This window comes from Brassica napus, chromosome A5 (assembly GCF_020379485.1).
Source record: "Brassica napus cultivar Da-Ae chromosome A5, Da-Ae, whole genome shotgun sequence".
Lineage (NCBI taxonomy): Eukaryota > Viridiplantae > Streptophyta > Magnoliopsida > Brassicales > Brassicaceae > Brassica > Brassica napus.
Genome location: NC_063438.1, coordinates 18,282,541 through 18,303,408, shown reverse-complemented (window position 1 = coordinate 18,303,408; position 20,868 = coordinate 18,282,541). Strand labels below are relative to the sequence as shown.

Below are 20,868 nucleotides of genomic sequence, written 5' to 3'. Positions count from 1 at the left end.
TGAGGATCCGGGTCTCTTCGAATACATCGTAAGAGCGTTTGCGATGTTACAACAGATTGTAAAATTCGTGGCAGCAAGACCTGTGAGCGAGCTCTCTAGTTCTAACCACCTAAACCTTAAACCTAGTTGAGTAGCAGCTCGATAACTTAAACGAAAATAAGCCTAAAATTCTTTAAGTGTCGAGTTTCTCTGTGAATTATTATGTGTCCCTTCCCCTCTGCCTAGGATCCCTTTATATATGCATCTATTGTTGTTTTTCTTTCTTTTTATGTCTTAATTTGGTTTTATCCTTTTGCGGAGATTCTTCCTTATTTTCGTGAAATTCATGTTTATCTTGGAAACTTTAAATTGATCCGCCTTTTTCCATTTTTCTTCATCAAAGTCAAGTAAACCGACATTGCAATCCGGGATGGTTTACGTTTCAAGTCATGAGGGGGCTTTCATCGTGTTTAGGTTGTTTCAGACTGTTATATGATTTATGCGTTTCAGACGGTTTTTATGTCCTTGGTCTTCTGAAATGAAGAAAATCAATTCATTTTGTCTCAATCATGATGGTGTTAAGTTAACCATTCTCGACTTGACATTTGACTTAAAATTTTATGAGAAAAAAACATCTTACTTGTTTTCTCTGTAAAATCTCACCGAAAATTCCGATTACGACTAAAAAGGACATTTCGAGCGAGATTCAATCGAGAACATGATGAACAGTGGATATCGAAATGATGAGGCTTCATAGGCAGTGTGAATAGACATTGATGGGGAAGAGAGAGTACATGGGCGATGAAGACTCGAGAAGAAGATGTTCGGACAATGAAGACTCAAGGAGAAGGTACCATGGGAATGTTGTTGGGAGATGAAGGCATGAGGCCGCTTGAAGGGTGATATGGACTAAGGAGGATCTTTACGGGCGATGTAAAACGAGATGAATCTAGACAGGTGATGCAAAACGAGGGGCCATGCTTGATGGGATATGAAAATTATGATGTCATGAATGATGGGCAATGCAAATCGTGATGCTAAGCTTTACGGGCGATGCAAAACAAGATGTATTTCTTGATGGGCGATTCAAAGCAAGATGTCTTGCTTGATGGGCGATACAAAGTAGAGAGGATAAGAGAAGTGGACCCCACGGGCCATGAGGAGGCTTCATGGGTGATTCTGAGCAAGGACATGGTGTTTGGTGTGCGATGCTGAACAAGGAAGAGAAAGGAGGTCGGTCCCATGAGTGTTGATTCCTTTCTATAGTTCCTTTTTTTTCTCTGTTGATCGCTTCGTATATTTCTGGAACTTTTTTTTTGTGGAAGATTATCTTGCATATTTTTTACGAGAGTTTTTCGACGGAAACTTTCTGAATTTCGTTTTACAGAAAAATTGTTTCGTATAACTGGTTTTATGAAAGTTTTCCGTTAAAATCTTCCAAACGTTGTTCTGCGGAAGATTGGTTCGTAAAATTTATTTTATGTAATTTTTTCCCCATAAACTTTCTGAAAGCCGTTTTACGGAAGATTGTTCCATAAAGTTTGTTATTTCTCGCATAAACTTTTCAAAGGAATTTTTCCTGAGTCTTCATGTTTGGAAACAAATTCTTTGATTCCTTGTACTAGATGAAAAATATGAAGTTTTTTCTTGTATCTTATGCATATAGACTCGGCTTATGTGGTAAAGATCTTAAATAGATCTTAGAGAGAGAATTATAAATACATTTGAGGCCCAATTGCTATTAACTGAACCCGATCTAAACATATATAAAATCCGGATGGAATTAGTGTTGTACCTGAGAACTCGAAAACCCGAAGACCACTGCTAGTTTATGTGGAAAATGTGATTTCTTCATTGGGAAATTTGCTAAAATAGAACAAAAAATCAGCCTCTTTGTCCCTTTAATATAAAACACTTTTTATCCTTTTCTCCTTTTTACTCTTTACATTTTCAAAACCTATGAAATAGTTTTACCCTTCAGGATAAAAATGGTTTTCTGAATCAAAACAAATTATTAAAAAATAGAAAAATTAGATGAAATACCCATATACACAAACTTGTATTTTTTTGGGTTGAAAAACTTGTTAAATTAAAATTTTAAATTTTGTTTTACGGAAAGTAAATTTCATATTCTACAAAAGATGGTTTGGTAGAAATTGAATTCCAGGTTAAACAACTTGATCTACTTTCTCTAGAACCAATATTCTACTTTTAAATAAAATTCTAAATATAAAGAATGTGAAGTCTACGCATTGTAAAGGTGACTATATTTTCTTTGAATGCAGATTCTACTTTAATAAGCAATTCTAAAATTCTAGGAATACGAAATCTACACACAATTCAAAAGACTACATATAGTAGAATCTGCTTATGAAATTGTTTTCTGGTTTCTACGCAGTGTAGAAGGTACATTCTACGAATAAGAAAACCTGATTTCCGAAAATTTTGGAAGTTCAGTTATGTAAATATTCCAAGAAAATATTTTTAGTCTTCTAACTATCCTAAAACGTGTAGAGGCCAGGCCGATTTCTTTGTCAAAAAAAAAATTGATTTAACCTTTTCTTCTTCTTCAAACTATGATTTCTCTAGAGTTTTTCTTTTGATTTTCACACACTTTTGTTCTATGATGCATATCTATACGACATGTGGTGTATTAAAATTAGGTGCAACAACGGGATAGATTTTTTCAGCTGATGACAAAAGGGGTAGGTTACTGTTATTGGAATCGAGTTTTACCTTAGAGGATTTAAAGAGAATGTTTTTGGAAGATTTTGGTATTGAAGAAGATAGCTTAGCCGATTTGGAGTTGAGTTATATCCTTACTGAGTTGATCAATTCATCAACATATCCACCTGTGATCAACGACCGACAGCTTTAGAATTTTGTTGTTTTTGTTAAAAAGAATGTCTAGACTCGATTGTGTGTAACATATAAAGCCAAGGCTGAGAATCGGAATGAAGCAGAATTTGATCTTAACAAAGTTGCCAACAGATTCAAGTACTGATAAAAATGAGGGAAACTCGTTTTACAGAAGGGACGAATCAGAGATGCATAGCGAGAAGAAGAAATAAAAGATGAAACGTGTCAAATTTGATGGGGAGGAGGCCTATGATGCTGATACCATGATCTCTAAAAAATATAAGAGAAACAATATGTCCAAGATTTCTTTGCTCAAAGTTGTTAAGAAGGGACAACTTTTATGAGAACAAAACTTTGCTGAAAATGAGTTTCGAGATTTGTGCAATGAAGCATAACTTCAATTACCAGGTTATCAAATCAGAGAGAGAAGTTTGGTATATTAGATGCGCGGATAATGCATGCAATTGGAGTATTGAGCAAAGTGTTTGAATGAATCTACATATTTCATTTTCAAAAAGTATGTTGGTGCACATACATGCGCACTTTCAAGAAAACCAAAAGGGGTAAGACTGCTTCGGCCAAAACTATAGACAGTCTGATTATGCATAAGTATGAAAGCGTCAAGGAAGGGCCAAAATCTAATGATATCATACAGATTATGCGTATGGATTACAGATGTGAGATCACATATTCTTTAGCAAGGGATGCACGTGAATATGTGGTCAATGCAGTTAGAGGTATTCTGGAGACAAGTTATGGGAAAATGCCGAAATACTTGCACAAGTTGAGAGAGGCTAATCCGGATACACATTCATCGTATGAGATCGACAGCAATGGGAGATTTCAGTACCTGATTATTGCATTTGGGAAATCAATATGAAGATTTAACATAGTCATGAGGCGGGTGGGTTATTGCGGTTGACGGGACTTTTTGAAGAATTGGTTGCAACTACTGTAGATGGAAATTATAATTTACATCTTATTGCATTCGGGGTAGTCGACTCAGAGAATGAGCATTCTTTGAAATGGCTTATGAGACAACTAAAGGTTGTCATTGATGATGATCATCATTTGGCTTTTATTTCAGACAAACATGGGGCCATCGCTAAGACGCTTGAGAACATGTATCCAACAGGTATTATACATGGTATTTACATTTATCATTTGTTAAACAATTTGGTAACATATTCCATGGAAAGGACTTGTTCGATTGGTTTCAAAGGCGTCAAAGGCTTTGGAGATAAAACTTTAAAAATAGAAAGGCACTAATTTAGTTGTTGTTTTGAAATTTTTGATGCAACTTTTGTTAATGCAAGAAACAAGAACTTGATATGTATTTTAAGTGAGTAGCAAATGATTTTGTCCTTAATTATATGTATATTATCTAATTTTGAGCAATAAGAATCATTAATATAAATATTTTAAATAAAAAAGAGATAAATAAACAAGAAATATAGAGTTAAGTATACTTATGTTAGTGATCTTCGGATATCCATTCGGTTTCGGATATTACTCGTACGGATTCAGATATTACCCGAACCGGTGAAATAAGTAATTTGTTTGGTTGTTCTAATTAGATGATTTTTAGACCGAGCTGGTAAATATATACTTGACAAACATTTATATTTCGAGTCTGCACTTGCATTCTATAACAGCTTGATATATTAAATTTGAACATTAACCTGTTAATATAGTTTGCCGGTGATTTTTTTTTCAAAATTTTGATTCTTAGATATGAATATGGAGTGAAACTAATTTTTACATGTGTCCAACTTTTTTAATTGACGCTTATGTAATTCACTAAATTCATAAAAAAGTTAAAAAGGAAACTTAACTCATATCAATGAAACAAAGACGAGAACGAAAGCACAATTCTATAGAGATAGAAATTGAAATCACTTATGGAAAGTCAACAGTAAACAAATCGAGGGCAGAAAACCTAATCCCCTTTCGTCATTATACAATCGATGCTGCCTATTTAGTTTTGGTGATTTGTGTTAGCCACAAAATTTAATTTTCTTTTGTGCATATGAGATGTAATATGTTAACTCTTCAATAACGATGATATATTTAAGAGACCAACATTTGTATTTATCATTTTATAATCGATAAAGATTGTAGTGTTGCAAAACATTAAAATCATTTCATAAACAAATATTATTATAAAAACTCACTCTGCGCATGCGCGGATTATCATCTATTCCAAAATTATTAGAAAAATAGGTTGGTCAATATAAGTTTATATTATATTTTTTACTAAACTAACTATCAATCAATAAATAGTATACAAAAGAATATTCTCGCACTTTCCTTAAGTAAACGCTACAAAATTACCTAATATAAATAACGTATATATAACATTAATGATTAGAATAATAAATATTTGATAACAATTTTTGTATCTTAGTTTTTTTGTTTAATTTTATATTATTAAAACATATTAAATAATAACATTAACCATATAATAAAAAATTATTTTTTTCTTATATTATTATTTTAAATTTTAAAATAACTATAAATTACTAAAAACATTAAATGTTTCATACTAAAATTTTGTGATCAATGATTTAGTTTTTTTTGTAATAACAAGATACAAATAATCATAAATCATATGAATATGAAATCGCATATAATAGAAATTCATATTATATATTAATATAGTTTAAAATTAAACTATATAACATATGAATACATAAATATATTAATTTCTAAATTTGTATTGAAAAAGTATTAAAACTTTAGTATTTTAATTTTGAAGTTTTCATTGAAAAAATTGCACATTTTTTGTTTACCAAATAAGTATGAATTCTCAATAATATTTATATTAAAATATACTACTTATCTATCGTCCATATCATTGAAACTTAGTTATATACTATATTAAATAAATAAAATAATTGTATTAATTTATTTATCAAAAAAATATCGTAAATAAACAAGCGGTGTTATTTTGATTTACGTGCTTACTCTAATTTAATTATATATATATTATATATATATATATATATATATAATACCTAAATGAACACAAATAAGTAATAATAGATAAAAGTTTACTTTTTATATATGATTTTATCCCTTGCAATCTAAGTAGTGTTTTAAATCAAGATTGGTGTGTTCGAAAAGGGTGCTACATCTTCTGAAACACGCCTTTACCCATCAGTGTGCTGCTTGCAACCCTTTGGTCCATAATGCTGAGCACATCGCTTCACCACTTTTTTGCAAAGGTAACAGAAATGTGCTTGACACGCCCAGCAAAACAAGTGATTGTTGTTTCCCGCCTACACAATAATTACCAAATCAAGAATCATCTCCAAGAAGTTGTATGTTTCCACATTGTTATTGACCTTTCATTTTTTTACCTTTAGGTTGAACTGGCGGCAATTAGGACATATCTGACCGCGCTGAGGAAACTGACCGTGCGGTGCAAACAACTGAGCTTGAATCTGAAAAACTTGTCGTTCATTCATTTCATTCCATTCTTGGATAGCATCCTGTGGGAATAGCTCACATGTTCCCTCTCTTTCCCCCCAAGTAAAAAAAAAGGGTTATTACTTTAGTTCCATGATCTGCTATCTACTTATGCATATATATGTAGGAATCCACAAACCTGAAATGTTCATAACCAGTGATAGCTTTGTTGCAACGGTAGCAAAAGAATTGGCCACAGTTATTACAAACCATTTTATTACAGCCTCCGGTTCTTGAGATGGCCATTTTGCAAGACGGGCATTGCTTTGCGCTTTGCTTTATCACACTCACACTGATAATCTCATTGATCATTTCCCTTTCTTTTCGCCTTTGTTCCTCTCCCAGACATGAAGAACTTTGACGTTCCTACAAAATAATGTTACATGTAATAAAGAGGCTTCCAGTTTAAATCCCAAGGATTGATCAAATGTGATACCTCCAAGATTTGAAGCCTGAGCTCCGGGCTCATACAGGTACCTCCCACGTGTCGCTTTTCGTTACAGAGAGTACAGAAACTGTAGTAGCACTTGAAACATAAAGCAAACTGGTCCTCGTCTTCTATGCAGGGGGTTTCACATCTAGGACAGTAAGCAACGTCAGTCATGGACTCCAGTGTTTTCTGTAACATTAGAGTTTCCCAACGTTGATACGCTTCATCTCCCAACAATCTCTTCAATACACCTGGAGGTACAATCTCTCCACATTTCGAGTCTGGACACTGAAGCTTGTTGACTGTGCCTTCAGAGACATGTATGTCTGTATACGTCTTCATACATTTTACACAAAAGAAATGCTCACATGGTAACTTAACAAAGTCGAAACCTGTTGAGAGGGAGAAAAAAAAACAAAAGTGGTGAACCAACCCTAAACCCATAGAGTACTGAAAGAAGAAACAAGTTTTAAATTTACCTGCAGATTCAGAGAAACATATACAGCACTCGTGTAAGCTCTCAAGGAAGCTCTCACGGCGTTTCTCGTCGTCATAACTCCTAATATAAGGGATATCTACATCAGGTGAACGACTTCCAGAGACAGCACGTTTATCTCTAGAAGATGTAACGCCATAAGGACCAAGAACAATCTCATTATCAAAGCCGAGATGAGAAACAGACGAGTTCTGTAACCAATCTGTCCACTGGTACAAGACTTCTTGCCCTGGCTGTTCAGTCCATATCGAATCCAGCATGGAGCAGAGGCTCGAGATCTTATCAGGGTTCATCCACTGAACGCTTATCAAGTAGTAAGGCGGCAAGTGGCTAGGATAAGCATTTGGTAACAAACAAGTCAACACAATCGGAGGAAGGTGCTGGGCTTGGAACGAGTATAAGAAATCATCTGACTCTTTGCTTGAATCAGCTTGTAAGTAGAGCTTTGCAGAGATAGTATGTTCACTAGTTGCCTCAACGTTTACATGAATCTACAAAATAAATAAATAAATAAATAAATCTCCTAGAACACTTGTTTATGTCACATATAAGTATGAAAGATTATATATTGACCTGAAAGTATCGCATATCTTTATGCCGTTCAAGGATGAACATGTTACCTCCATAGATATACCCTAGTGCCAGAAGCTGCATAGAACGTCGAACAACAAGTAAAGTCTACATGAACAGAGAAACTGAACACACAACAATAGCATTTTGGAGGTTAGCTTAATTCAAAGTCTTAAAACTTTACCTCATCTTCTTGTAACTGATCATTCAACCTTTGCTGCTCATCGGTTAGCTCCGGCTCAGTGACGTTAGATCGCAAATCATTCAGAATAGTCAACATGATATCTTCCTTCCTTTCAATCTCAGGGCTCTGCTTATCCTCCGAGTATACACTTGAATTATCATTATTAACCGGATTTGAATTATGTTTCAGGTCTAAGGTGCTTAACTCATCGGCCAAGCAATCAGTAGCATCGGGTTCAGTTGAATTCACCTCTGATTTCTCCACGGAGGGAGGTGCGGACTTTGATCCACCACGGCGGCGCCGAATACGGCGAGGTTTTGTGGGGTGATCGAGGTTTTGCGATGGCTGAGAAGTAGAAGTAGAGGGAGAAGCAGCAGAGAACCGATCCGTGGAGGTCGTGTCTTCTTGCTGATGCTCCGATTGGGGATTATCGTTGACTGGATTCACGACCGGAGCAGTTACGCCGTCACGGCGAATGTAGCGGCGGTCGTGATTCCTTCGACTCATGGCGGTGGAGGTAGAGACGTGGGGGTGGGGCCAGACACAGCTTTAGTTCCCCGACAGGGAAGAAAAAACCGTATTTATTATAGAGAGATTGGTCTGAATTCCGACACAGAATCGGGTCAAAATAGCCCAACAATTTTAAATTGGGCCTTAATTATAGTCCAAGATGTTGAACGCACTTTTGAATAGGCATGGTTATTCAGTTCTCGGTTGGTTCTTTCGTTTCTTTTAGTTTTTCGATTTTAGAAGTTCAGAATCCATTCGGTTATTTAGAAAATTTAATTCTGTTATTTGGCTTTCGGTTTGTTCAGATTACAAAATTAGGAATCGACTAATATCTGAAGTAATTTCAGATTCCATTCAGTTCCAGTTTGGTTAAAAGTAAAAAAAAAAGATTGAATTTTTCGTATTTAATATCAATTTTTGGGTTTTTGGATAAAATTTGGATAATTCAGATAATTTTAAATATTTCTGATAAAAAAATTATGGTATTTTAGTTTTTATGGTATTTTGGTTTATATTTATATTATTTAATTACTTCAAAAATAAATATATTTTTTTAACTCTGAGAATTGCATTACTTTAAAAAAAAAAGTGAACAACCAAAACAATCAAGATAAAACCAAGAAAACCCCCGTAAAAACACATACTAAACATAGCCGTAATACACTCCCCCAACCACTTCCACGACCACCGTATCCTCAGAATAAACTATACTATAGAAATTTGGGTACCTATTTAGTTCTCGGTTCGGTTCTGGTTCAATTTTAAAATATAGAATCTGCTAGGGTAATTAATTTTCGGTTTGGTTCTCTGGTTCCAAATAAATATGCTTAGGCCTACTTTTAATTCAGAGACCGTTTTTCGTTAGTTTTTCTGGTGGTTTTTTCGGCTAAATCAGTAGTCCTTATATCCATATTCATAGTTCGTCGGACACCTTGTAATGGGTACTACAATCGGATATATTCAAACCTCAAAAACAAAATTAAATTTGAATAAGAAATAAAGCAATAAAGTGGGAAAAATGAGATTATCAAAAGATTAAAAAGCCATTATGTTTGTTCCACATTTAGCATAAAAAGCAATTATGTGTTGTCTAAATATGTCCACCCTCGTGTCTTTGATCAAAGACTTCAAGGAGAGAGAGGAGACGGTTCTAAGGGCCACTATAAAGTGATTTTGGGGGCAATTTACTTTGTGTTTTTGGTCAATTTTCAAACCAGAAACAACAAGATATTTATGTTTAAACGATCCATAGTTCGTCTTAAAATAACACGAAGTCGCTTTTTACCACAAAGAATAGAGCGAATCAACAGAAAAAGATCTTGCATAGGAGGTTTCTCAACGTTCCGCTTCTAAGATTTTCCCGAAATTTTTATTAAAGTGTGCACGTGCAGCGTATATTACGAATATCTGTAACCAAATATTCAAACCTAACCCAAATCGAAAAACCAATGTATCCGGTATAAAATGTAAAAAATATCTGAATGGATCTTGATGGGTGATAAAAAATATATCCGAATCTGAAATGTTATTAACCGAACCCGAACAGATAACTCCGATAACCCAAAAACGAAAAACCTGAAATCATATCTGAAGAAGCCCAAAATTATTGTTTAAGCATAAAATTATATTTTTGAAGTTTTTTCTTTTATTTTGAAGCCATTTGAATGTTTTTGAATTTACAGGTTTTTCAAATCTGAGACACACTTTTGAAGACTTCTCAGAAGACTTTCGGAAGATTCCTCATAAGACTTCTAGGCAAGTCTTCTAATGTATTTTATGCTAAAAGACTTCTCACAAAGTCCGAAATCTTTTATCCAAAGTGGTACAAAGGAATAGGAATGATGTCAAATGGAGTTCAAACTTATCTATGTTGAGGAATGATATCTACCTTCATGTGTAATAGTTTTGTTTATGGTATGTTTTATGATTTGTATGTGTACTATTTTAGTTGTGATTTTTTTGTAAACTTGAAGAGATATTAATCAAAAGAATTCGGTATATATGTTGATGTTTTCCAAAAGTACTTGACATTATTGAAGTTATTGCTACAACATACAAAGAAGTTTTTAAACCATTCTACTCATTCATAACAAAACACAACAACTCAAAAACTTAGTCAAATTTACCAAAACTAAAAGAGAAGACTTCACAAGAAAACTTAGTCAAATTAACAAAAGATCAAACTTGAATTTTAAGTGAAAGTTCAAATTTTAAATATCATGCAAATTAAAAAAATGTTACCTTGTGATCTAAAAAGACACATAAAACCACATGACCTTGATATTCTTGAAGTTACTTAACACTTTTGAAAGTTATAAACATAACTTGAAGTTACTTAACAATCTTGAAAATCTAACGTAGAAGACTTTTTCTCTAAAAGACTTCTGGAGAAGTCTTCTAGGATTAACTAGAAACATTAGTAAACATAAATATTTGAAATCTCATAATGAATTTCATCCACGAACTCTAATATTGACTAATACACACGAATTAATAAGAAAATGTTTAAAAAATATTTAATTGTAGAGAAAATGAAAGTATATTAAACATTAACGTAGAAGACTTCCTAAGTAGTCTTCTCAGAGAAGAATTCTACAGAAGTCTTCTAAGTCTTCTATTTAGGTCATTTTTGCAATTGCAAATTTATGATGGAAGACTTCTTAAGAAGTCTACTCTACAGAAGACATCTTGAGAAGTCTTCCACTGTAAATATTGGCTTAATTTTGAATATGAAAAATTGTCAAAAATGTCAGAGAAGACTTTTCGAGAAGTGTTCTCGGATAAACAGGTTAGTTTTGCAATTGACCGAAGTTTGTCAAAAACTTGACTTTTTAGAGAAGACTTCTCGGGAAGTCTTCTCGGAAAAGACTTATACAGAAGTCTTCTAAAAGTCTTCTCAATGTTGCAAGAAGTCTACTTGGGATACTTTTGCAATTGACTATATTTGATTTTTCCAGAAAATACTTCTTTAGAAGTCTTCTCTCGTAACTAAAGATTTGACCAAAACCCGGAATAAAATTTGAAGAAGACTTCAGAAGTCTTTTCATTTATATTAAATATTTTACTATTATTTTTCAATTGCAAAAGTAACCCACACAAACTTCTTGCGCTAGTGAGAAGACTTCAGCAATTTTTTCAGAAGATTTATGTAGAAGTTTTTCCCGAGAAGTCTTCTATAAAAAGTTAAATTTCTGACAAATTTTGGTCAATTACAAAACTAACATATTTATCCGAGAAGACTTCTCGAGAAGTCTTCTCTGGGATTTTCAGTTTTTTTTTCTTAATAAAGGAAAGTTAGAAGACTTCCCTAGAAGTCTTCTTGATGGAGAACACATCTAGCAAAGTCTTCTGAAAGTCTTCGCGAAACGGATTTGAGAAAAAATGATTTCATACCTTGAGCATGTAAGATTACTTGATTAGATTCTCCTAGCACTTAGAACTTCACTACAAGAACTACCAAGTCGTTAATGACCACGAATCATGAGCTTCAATGTCTCTATGAACCTTAAAAACTTGAAATCAAAATCGTGGTTTTTTTTTAATGAATTTAAAGAGAGAGTCAAATATATGTGATTTGTATGCATAAGTAATGAGATATTAAGTGTAAAAATGAAAACTTTAATGCATTAAGAACTTCAAATTAATTGTTCATAGTGGTTAGTGTATTGATGGCAATGGCAATATTGTAAATACTTTGTGAAGATGAGGATGACAAGATAAAAGAATCATTTTCCAAAAAAAATATAATGGCATTTTTGTGAATAACTCAAACTTCTAAGGTGAATAGGGAAAATGAAAGTTTCAAAAAAAAAACATAGGTTATTTTGTGTTTGACTTGAAATTTTAAGTCATATGAAAAAAAAACTAATAAAAAAATTACATGTGAAATCACATATCTAGTTTTTTTTTTTTTTTTTTTTTTTTTAACGTCAAAAGGTCATTCTAATCACATATCTAGTTAAAATGAGAATATAATGATAAATAATATTTTTTATTATACATATAAATTACAAAATACTTTAAATTTATAAACAAACGAAAACATATTTATTAATCGTTATAATTCAAATTCGTGTCGCATGGTCTTTAGTGATATCCAATCGGAGCTGGTGCTTCCTTGAGTTCGCGTCCTTGAAATTGTATGTCCTGCCAACAATAATCCCATATTTTAGCGAAATTCACATTTTTACACCTAATATTGTATATCATTTTACAAATAAACATATAACTTTACCGAAGCATAATGGTTAATATCTCGGTGGTGAGCTTCATCAGCTCGGATGACAAAAACCACGTCCCTCAGCGTCGCATCTTTAGGCAACCGCCAGTAATCAATCGCGATGGCCGGAGCTGGTGAGTTTTCGAACTTTCCGGCATCGATGTCATTGAGAAACTCGGTATAAGAATTCACAGCTTCTTCTTCTAAGTATCCAGTGATACGATGAGCAAGTTTGGGAGAAACTACATAAGACAAGAAATATGCGTTGAAGAAAACACCCTGGACCGCAAACACAATCGCCCGTTCATACCTTAAAAAACAAATTCAAAAGGATAAATCAGTTATACATTTTCAAAAATTTATGAAAATATTTTTCAATTAGATAACTGATCCAGGTCAAACCACAGTTGGTTCAAGAACTCAACCAAAATGTAGAAAAGTCGATATTTGATTTCACTGTCTCAATTGTATACGTTGTATTTTTTTTTTTTTGATCAAATTATACGTTGTATTTTAAATCGGTAATTTACCATTTGGGTTGTGAGAGCTCGATGAAGGTCATGAGATGCATACGCTCGTTCTCAGCCTCTTCGAGCAAGGCTTTGATCCATCCGCCACTATGTTCGAACCTCCGTAGAGATTTCAAGTGCAAAAGCATCCCTCCCACCATTCCTGGCACAGCCGCCACGGTCTCCAGCAACATTGCATGGCACATATGCTTCCTCTATACTCAAAATATATACATTGAAATTAGGCAATGTAAGTGTCCAATATAATATGAGTGTATATATGGGTATTGATCAAAGGCTTGTTTAGCTATCAAGCTAAGTCGGTAGTCTAAGATGATGATTAACAAAAGGATATTTAGTATTGCTGAGAGTTTAAATCACTGAAAATTTTCACTAATCATCTTTTTTTTTAAATACTAACATCCCAAAAACTAATCACAACTCACTTTTTTCTTTCTCCACCAAGATGTAGACGTTTCTCAAACAACCCTCATAATTAACTCATATAGTCGGGTTATGAGAATTATTCTAGGGTTCACTCCCTAGGGTAAACCTAAAGGTTCACCAACCAATAGAATTGTGTGATTTCATATTCGAAATCTTTTAAAACAAAATATTTTCTCAAGCTATAAGTTATATTATATTTTTAAAATAAAAAGGTAAAAATAAATAAATTAAAAAAGTAGTAATTAAAAAAATATTTTTAACGCCCTTAGCAAAATACTAAACCCTAAATTCTAATCCCTAATCCCTAAACCCTAAATCCTTGGGTAAACCCTAAACACTTGGATAAATCCTAAACTCCAAATCAAAAATACTAAACACTCAAAGGTTTAGGGTTTAGGGTTTTAGGATTTAGTGTTTTTGATTTAGAGTATAAATTATCCAAGGGTTTAGAGTTTGCCCAAGGATTTATAGGGTTTATGATTTAGGGTTTAAGGATTAGGATTTAGTGTTTTGCTGACGACGATAAAATTTTTTTTTTAATTCGTTTTTCTCTAACTACTATTTTTTCTAATTTTTTAACCTTTTTATTTTAAAAACATAATATATCTTGACAATATTTTGTTTCTTTTTCTAAAAGATATCGAATTTGAAATAATGAAATCCTATTGGTTGGTGAACCTAGAGATTCACCTTAGGGGGTGAACCCAAGAATAACTCATGAAAAAAAACAAGGTTTTTAACCAATTAATGCTTTCTTGTTTCTTTAATGAGTTATTCTTGGGTTCACCCTCTAGGGTGAACTTATAGGTTCACCAACCAATAAAATTTAGTTATTTCAAATTCGATATCTTTTAAAAAAAGAAACAAAATATTATCAAATTATATTACGTTTTAAAAAAAGTATAAATAAAGAAAAATAATAGTAGTTGCAAGAAAATAGTTTTCGAAAAAAAAGTTAATGCCATAAACAAAACATTAAACTCTAAATCTAAACCCTAAACTCTTTGGTAAACCCTAAACCCTTTGATAAATTTTAAATTCTTGAATTTAAAAAAAAATATTTTAACACAATCAACAAAACACTAAACCCTAAATCCTAATCCTAAACCCTAAACCTTTGGATAAACTCTAAACCCTTGGGTAAACTCTAAACTCCTGGGTAAACTCTAAACCCTTAGATAAATCCGAAACTCTTGGATCAAATCTTAAACTTTAAGATTTATGATTTATTCAAGAATTTAGGATTTACCTAAAAGTTTAGGGTTTAGGGTTTAATATTTGTTGGAAGCGTTAAAAATAATTTTGAAAAACAAATTCTTTTTTTTTGCGATTAAAAAAACTTCTTTTTGTGATTAATATAATTTTTATTTTAAACATATAATATAATTCAATAATATTTTTTTCCCTTTTTTAAAAGATACTGAATCTAAAATGACACAATCCTATTGATTGGTTAACTTACATATTTACCTAGGAGGTGAACCCAAGAATAAGTCTTCATTAATTAATAAGCAATCGATAGAACAGTTCTACTAGATTACCTGGAAAAATAATTGAACCGGTATCTTCAGAGATTGGACGGTCCAATATGCGAATTTGTCAGTGAAATTGGCCGGTTTGTGATGTTTGGTTACGTCAATGGACACATCCGGTTTGTATGAATCCCATGGTTGAAAACAATTCCACTTCCAAGCTGAACCGTCCGGTTTAGTAATCTTAGTCGGAGGTATACCCCAATAAGTGGAAATGACTTTGCCGTCGGCCGTTCGGACAGGATTTTCCGGCAGCCTATTCCCAGTTGCCGAAGATGACGTGTCAGAGCTCAAAAACCGAATAGTGGGCAAGTGGCTGATGACATGTCCATTTATTCCATGTCCAGTACCTAAACCGGATGATAGTACCGAAGATGATAGCACCGGTCGAAGAGTACGGTAAATCGACCTGGAGGACATGAGTACCCAACAGATGGGTTTGGATGTAACTTCGATTAGTTTTGGGATGATAATGGAAACTTTTAATAGATGAGAGTGGGTTTTATATCTTTGTTTTTTTATATTTCTTCAGATTGGTTATGTGGCAAATGAATTGGGAAGAGAAGAGTTTATATATAGTACGACTGATTACAACTAATCTCGGTCAGATTCAAAGTTTCTTGGAGGATTGTTAAGAACAGAGGAGAAGTTTGACACGCTTCGTTGCCCTGGAAAAGTAAAAGAACATGTGAGTCTCATAATTTAGTTGTTATCGTTTAATAATTAATACACATCTAAAGTCTAGACTACCAAATTTGAACACAAAATATTACATGATGGATGTTCTTATACGTATCAATTAGCTAGGTTATGTTACTATGATACTACCGTACTATTTCACAGACTTTTAATTGCCTTAGATTGACATATTGATATATGCATATCTGTTTAAGTTATATTTTAATATAGGTTAACTTAAAATCTATACTCTAATTAACTTCAAAAGAAGATAAATTCATTTGAGCGTTTAGATATAGATCCAAAACCAGTTCTGTAAAACTAGAAATAAATCCGGACTGCTTTTGAGATGGATTTAGTTGTTAAAAGCTTGTATTGGGCAATGATCTGAAATATGTACGAATAAAAATCTCATGTTAATGAAGTTACATGTAAAGTCATCCGGAAGAATCTAAGCAAGTCCGAAAAAAATAAACAATCTAAGCAAGTTCATTTACAAAAGTCAAAAGTCTTGAATGTTGAGTCAATGAGTCTGATTGTATGTTTTTCATATGTGATTTTTTAATCATTGGCTAATTTAGTAATTTGTAAACCACCAAATTATACACTATAATAAAAATCTGGTAGAAATATTACATTATTTTTTGAAAATGTATAGATATAATAAGTATTCTACAAAAGTACATTTGAAAATATTTATCTTCAACAGATCTTATTACAATCCTTTACATGCCTTCAGATATCTTGTAAGGAAATCATTTGGTTTCGACTTGAATCGCCTCACACAAATCAAAAAGGTAAAACAAGAACAAACAAAGAACACTGAAGATTGTTTATGCGGTGTTCACCTCCTCTTTCTTAATGTGAGAGAGAGCTATATTTATCAAGGCTGGGTACTACCCCACAATTAACTAGATAAAACGAACTTGGTCGTACAACAATGGTCTCTCCCCCCCCTTCCTTTTGCTCAGGAGCATTTCTCTCATTACTATTGAACTCTATCTGAGAAAAACAGCAACAGGTTCAACTTTCTCTATAAAGGCATCAAATTCCCTCGTCTAACGGCCACCAGTATTCATCTTCCTTTTATTTTCATACATGTATTTTCAAACAAAGGTTTCTTGCCTGAAATATCCTCATATGGTAACTTAGACCACATTTTTTCCATACTAGCTTTCTGAACCATTTTTCTTCGTTACATCTTCAAATATTGATATATCATCGACTTCAAACTCTTCTAGAAGACTAGACAAAAATTAACTTCTCATCTTCTTTTTATTTGAATACACATGAATAAAGACAATTAATTATAATTGAGATAGGATCACTGTTAAAAAAAAAATCACATAAGAAATTGTTAGAAAACATCATGAGATGTATTAAATTTATTATATTAGTTACTAGAATTTTAAAACTGAGTAATTTTTTGTAATAAAATATTATTATTTGGATTTTTATTTAATTTTTAATTTTATGTTATTCGTACGGATCAGATAGAATATTCGGTTAAAACCCCAAAATTTTCCGGATATCCATGACACCGAATATCTGGATGATTATGGATCGAATAAAATCGAATTAGATAATTGATTATTAAAATGAAACGGACCAAATCACCAGTACCTACGAAAATCTGGATATTTGATCCATACCCACCTCTATAAATCATTACAAATTTTAATACAGTGTTCTGACTTCAAATCTCAAACCTGTATTTAATTTCATTTTTACTATAGACAATACTAGTCAGTTTGAAATTATTGTCCTAATAAATATCTTATCCGATGTCAACACGGTAAGTTCCCCCATTATATTCTCTCACTTTGAAGCTCGGAATATTCCTTTTTTTCATATTGATTTTTTTCTGGGGCGATCATTGGTGTTTCCAAATATCGATTTTTTGTAGTCACTTCTTATTCAATCATCTGTCCAAATTCATTTTCCCAGTTTTATCGCTTTGAGTGTCTCAAAACTTGTCGTTGATCAATGCATTTGATGCTTTTCGAGGATACCCATCTGATCTATCTCTGCAAATTGAAAGGACAGAATTAGGGTTTAGAGGCAAACGATGAGTCACCACCGGCGTGATTCCGGCGGAGATGTAGTTCACGTGATACCCACAAACAACCCTCCGCCGGAGAATTGGTTTCCGAACGTCGGCGATAGCGCCGTCTGGGCGACGGAAGACGACTACAATCGCGTCTGGGCGGTGAATCCGGACGGCGAGAATGGTCCTCCGAACAAGAAAAGTCGAGGGTCTCCGTCGTCCTCCGCCGCGAGCAACCGTACCAAAGCGATCGGGAAAATGTTCTTCAAGACGAAGCTCTGCTGCAAGTTCCGCGCGGGGACGTGTCCGTACGTCACGAACTGCAACTTCGCTCACACCGTGGAGGAGCTTCGTCGTCCGCCGCCGAACTGGCAGGAGATCGTGGCGGGAACGCCCACTACGGTTGAGCAGAGGGAAGAGTTTCAGATCCCGTCGACGACGGACGAGAGTGGGAGGTCGTTTAAAGGAAGGCATTGCAAGAAGTTTTACACTGAGGAAGGGTGTCCTTATGGAGAAAGCTGTTCTTTTATGCACGATGAGGCTTCCAGGAATAGAGAGAGCGTTGCCATTAGTTTAGGCCCTGCTGGTTACGGTAATAGCAACCTCCTAGTGCTTGGTGGAATTGGAATTCAGATTGTGAAGCCTTCAAACTGGAAGACAAGGATTTGCAATAAGTGGGAGATTACTGGTTATTGTCCCTTTGGTGCTAAGTGTCATTTTGCTCACGGAGCTGCAGGTACAACACATTCTAGAATCTCTGTTTGCTTTATCGTAGAATGTAATTAAAAGATCATTGTACCCTGAAGCTCTTAGCTGAGTGCCACATTTGCCAAGTCTATCCGGTTCTGTATCTTAAGAAACTGTTTTATTTGAGTTCTTGGTTAGCTTATATTTCTTTAAAAGGAACTTTATATAATTAGATCTTATGGGTAACCAAGTTTTAGAATTGCTGACCTTTTAGGAGTTCCAAAGTCGTGTACCTTTAAAGTTTTGAGTCTTTATGATTGGCAGAGTTGCATAGATTTGGTGGAGGACTTGTAGAAGGACAAGGCAAAGACGGCATATCGCCTAATCCAGACGTAAAGCAAACAGGACCAAACCCAAAAGGACATTCAGACACAACAACGACACTTTTATCTCCAGGACTTCCCCATCATTCAGACGCTGGTTACCACAGTGGAGTAGCATTGCAACGAGCTTCTAGTGCGGTTACGCAGAAGCCTGGGATCAGAACTCTTCAGAAATGGAAAGGCCCGGGGAAAATCAGTCTGATATACGGTGATTGGATTGACGATATTGAATGAAAGTTATCTTCTACTTGAACTCCAGTGATAAATGATGATGGTACAGTTTGTTGGTTTGTTTGTTTGTAGAGTTTTGTATCTTTGTAATGGCTTGTATCTCGTTATATTGTTGTTGTACATTATGACTGCTCTAAGAAGTTGAAATGTCATCTTTGATTCTCTGTATCCTTTCCATTTTTTTTATCAATCCAACCATGTATTGATATATAAAGCAGAAAGATCTTGACAACATATCAATTCAATTTTCTTTCAAGTTTTTTTTTGTCACAGGATCAATCTTTTAGGTTAAAACAAATTGTTAATTCACTTTGTATCACCTAAACATTTCATTTTTATGTTATTTACATTCTTAACAAACAAACAAAAAGCTGACCATGTATTCGTTGTTCCTAATCGTATCTAAGGCCATCTCTAATCTAACTCCAAAACACTATTTTAGTTTGATTTTGACACAAAAACCTTTTTCCAACCCAATACTAAAAATCACACTATTTTAGTGTTTGAATGGAAGGGTGGGACAAAAACAGATCTCCCACACTTAAACAACCATTTCTCCTGCATGATCCACTTGTTCTGCACTTATCCCGTTTGATCTGCATTTATCCCGCTTGATCTGCATGATCTGCTTGAACTGCTTTTATCATTCGTACCTTTAGTGTAACACTATAATTTCACACCAAATTTGATGTGACACTATTCACCTCACTAAAACGCTATTCATCCCACTAAAATACTATTTACTTAATTTATTAATAAAATGGATAATTAAATTAATGACAAATAAAAACATAAATACATATAATATTATAAAATAACTTTTAGTGCGAAATTTGGTGTTATGGTTGGAAAATAACGCTTTTTAGTGCTGAAATTGCATAAAAATAGTGTGGTTTTGACACTAAAATAGTGTTATGAGTTAGATATGTTATAACTATTTCATGTTTTTAACTTGTAAACTGGTGCATTTCAATCAAACATAATCCTCCCGTAGAACTGTAAACATTTGGTTGATTAGATTTTGAACCACTTCAATTACACAAAACGGTTCTTAGTTATGAAGATGTTCTTCACCGTGACGGGAACTTGTTCGTTCATCACGAATTACCACTGCGATTGCACCGTGGAGGAGCTTCGTCGTTCTCTGCCAACTACACAATTACACACTAGGAAAAATAAAAAAGAGATATTTTGAAATACCTCATATGTTTCTAATGTTCTTGTCATGTTTGGTTTCAATTTTGATTCTTCTTCTCTCTCTCTCTCTCTCTCTCTCTCTCTCTTTAGTGCCTTACTCGAGCTTCGAACTCGTCAAGCGTTTCACATTAATGTGCCTTCTCTGACTGTATGAGCTACAAGAGTTAGGCGCCTCTTCTTTATCCTGCAATTTATTTAACCAACTTTTAGTCTTTTCGGCCAACAATCCGTATATTATTTGGCATTTATTTAAGAAACATTTACATTATAGTTCACTTTTCTAGTTTAATATTATACTATAAAACACTTCTTTCTATTAAAATGTAGTTTTCTTTAACCAAATCTACTTTTTTTTGTGGAAAATCAACTAATCAAGGATTTGTGGAAGAACGGCATTGGCTGGGATTTGGAGAACATTGCTCCGTATCTTACAGAGGAT

The 20,868-nt window shown here is 33.7% G+C and overlaps 3 protein-coding genes across 3 annotated transcripts; 1 reads left to right on the top strand and 2 right to left on the bottom strand.

Moving 5' to 3' along the window:
* Window positions 1-5,862: 5,862 nt before the first annotated feature.
* On the bottom strand, window positions 5,863-8,546 carry LOC106352954 (E3 ubiquitin-protein ligase RNF14-like). The gene is made up of 7 exons (XM_013792607.3): window positions 7,990-8,546; window positions 7,809-7,883; window positions 7,219-7,726; window positions 6,746-7,131; window positions 6,449-6,675; window positions 6,201-6,360; window positions 5,863-6,119 (listed from the first exon to the last, which is right to left on the bottom strand). Exons 1-7 carry the CDS (start codon window positions 8,494-8,496, stop codon window positions 5,991-5,993), a joined length of 1,992 nt encoding a protein of 663 aa, XP_013648061.2. The 5' UTR covers window positions 8,497-8,546; the 3' UTR covers window positions 5,863-5,990.
* Window positions 8,547-12,471: 3,925 nt separating this feature from the next.
* On the bottom strand, window positions 12,472-15,793 carry LOC125608740 (ubiquinol oxidase 3, mitochondrial-like). The gene is made up of 4 exons (XM_048779203.1): window positions 15,216-15,793; window positions 13,249-13,442; window positions 12,734-13,028; window positions 12,472-12,645 (listed from the first exon to the last, which is right to left on the bottom strand). The coding sequence occupies exons 1-4, from the start codon at window positions 15,624-15,626 to the stop codon at window positions 12,586-12,588; spliced, it is 960 nt and encodes a 319-aa protein (XP_048635160.1). The 5' UTR covers window positions 15,627-15,793; the 3' UTR covers window positions 12,472-12,585.
* Window positions 15,794-17,707: 1,914 nt separating this feature from the next.
* LOC106352957 (zinc finger CCCH domain-containing protein 12-like) lies at window positions 17,708-19,402 on the top strand. Its single transcript, XM_013792609.3, has 2 exons — window positions 17,708-18,667; window positions 18,943-19,402. The coding sequence occupies exons 1-2, from the start codon at window positions 17,953-17,955 to the stop codon at window positions 19,233-19,235; spliced, it is 1,008 nt and encodes a 335-aa protein (XP_013648063.2). The 5' UTR covers window positions 17,708-17,952; the 3' UTR covers window positions 19,236-19,402.
* The last annotated feature ends 1,466 nt before the right edge of the window (window positions 19,403-20,868 follow it).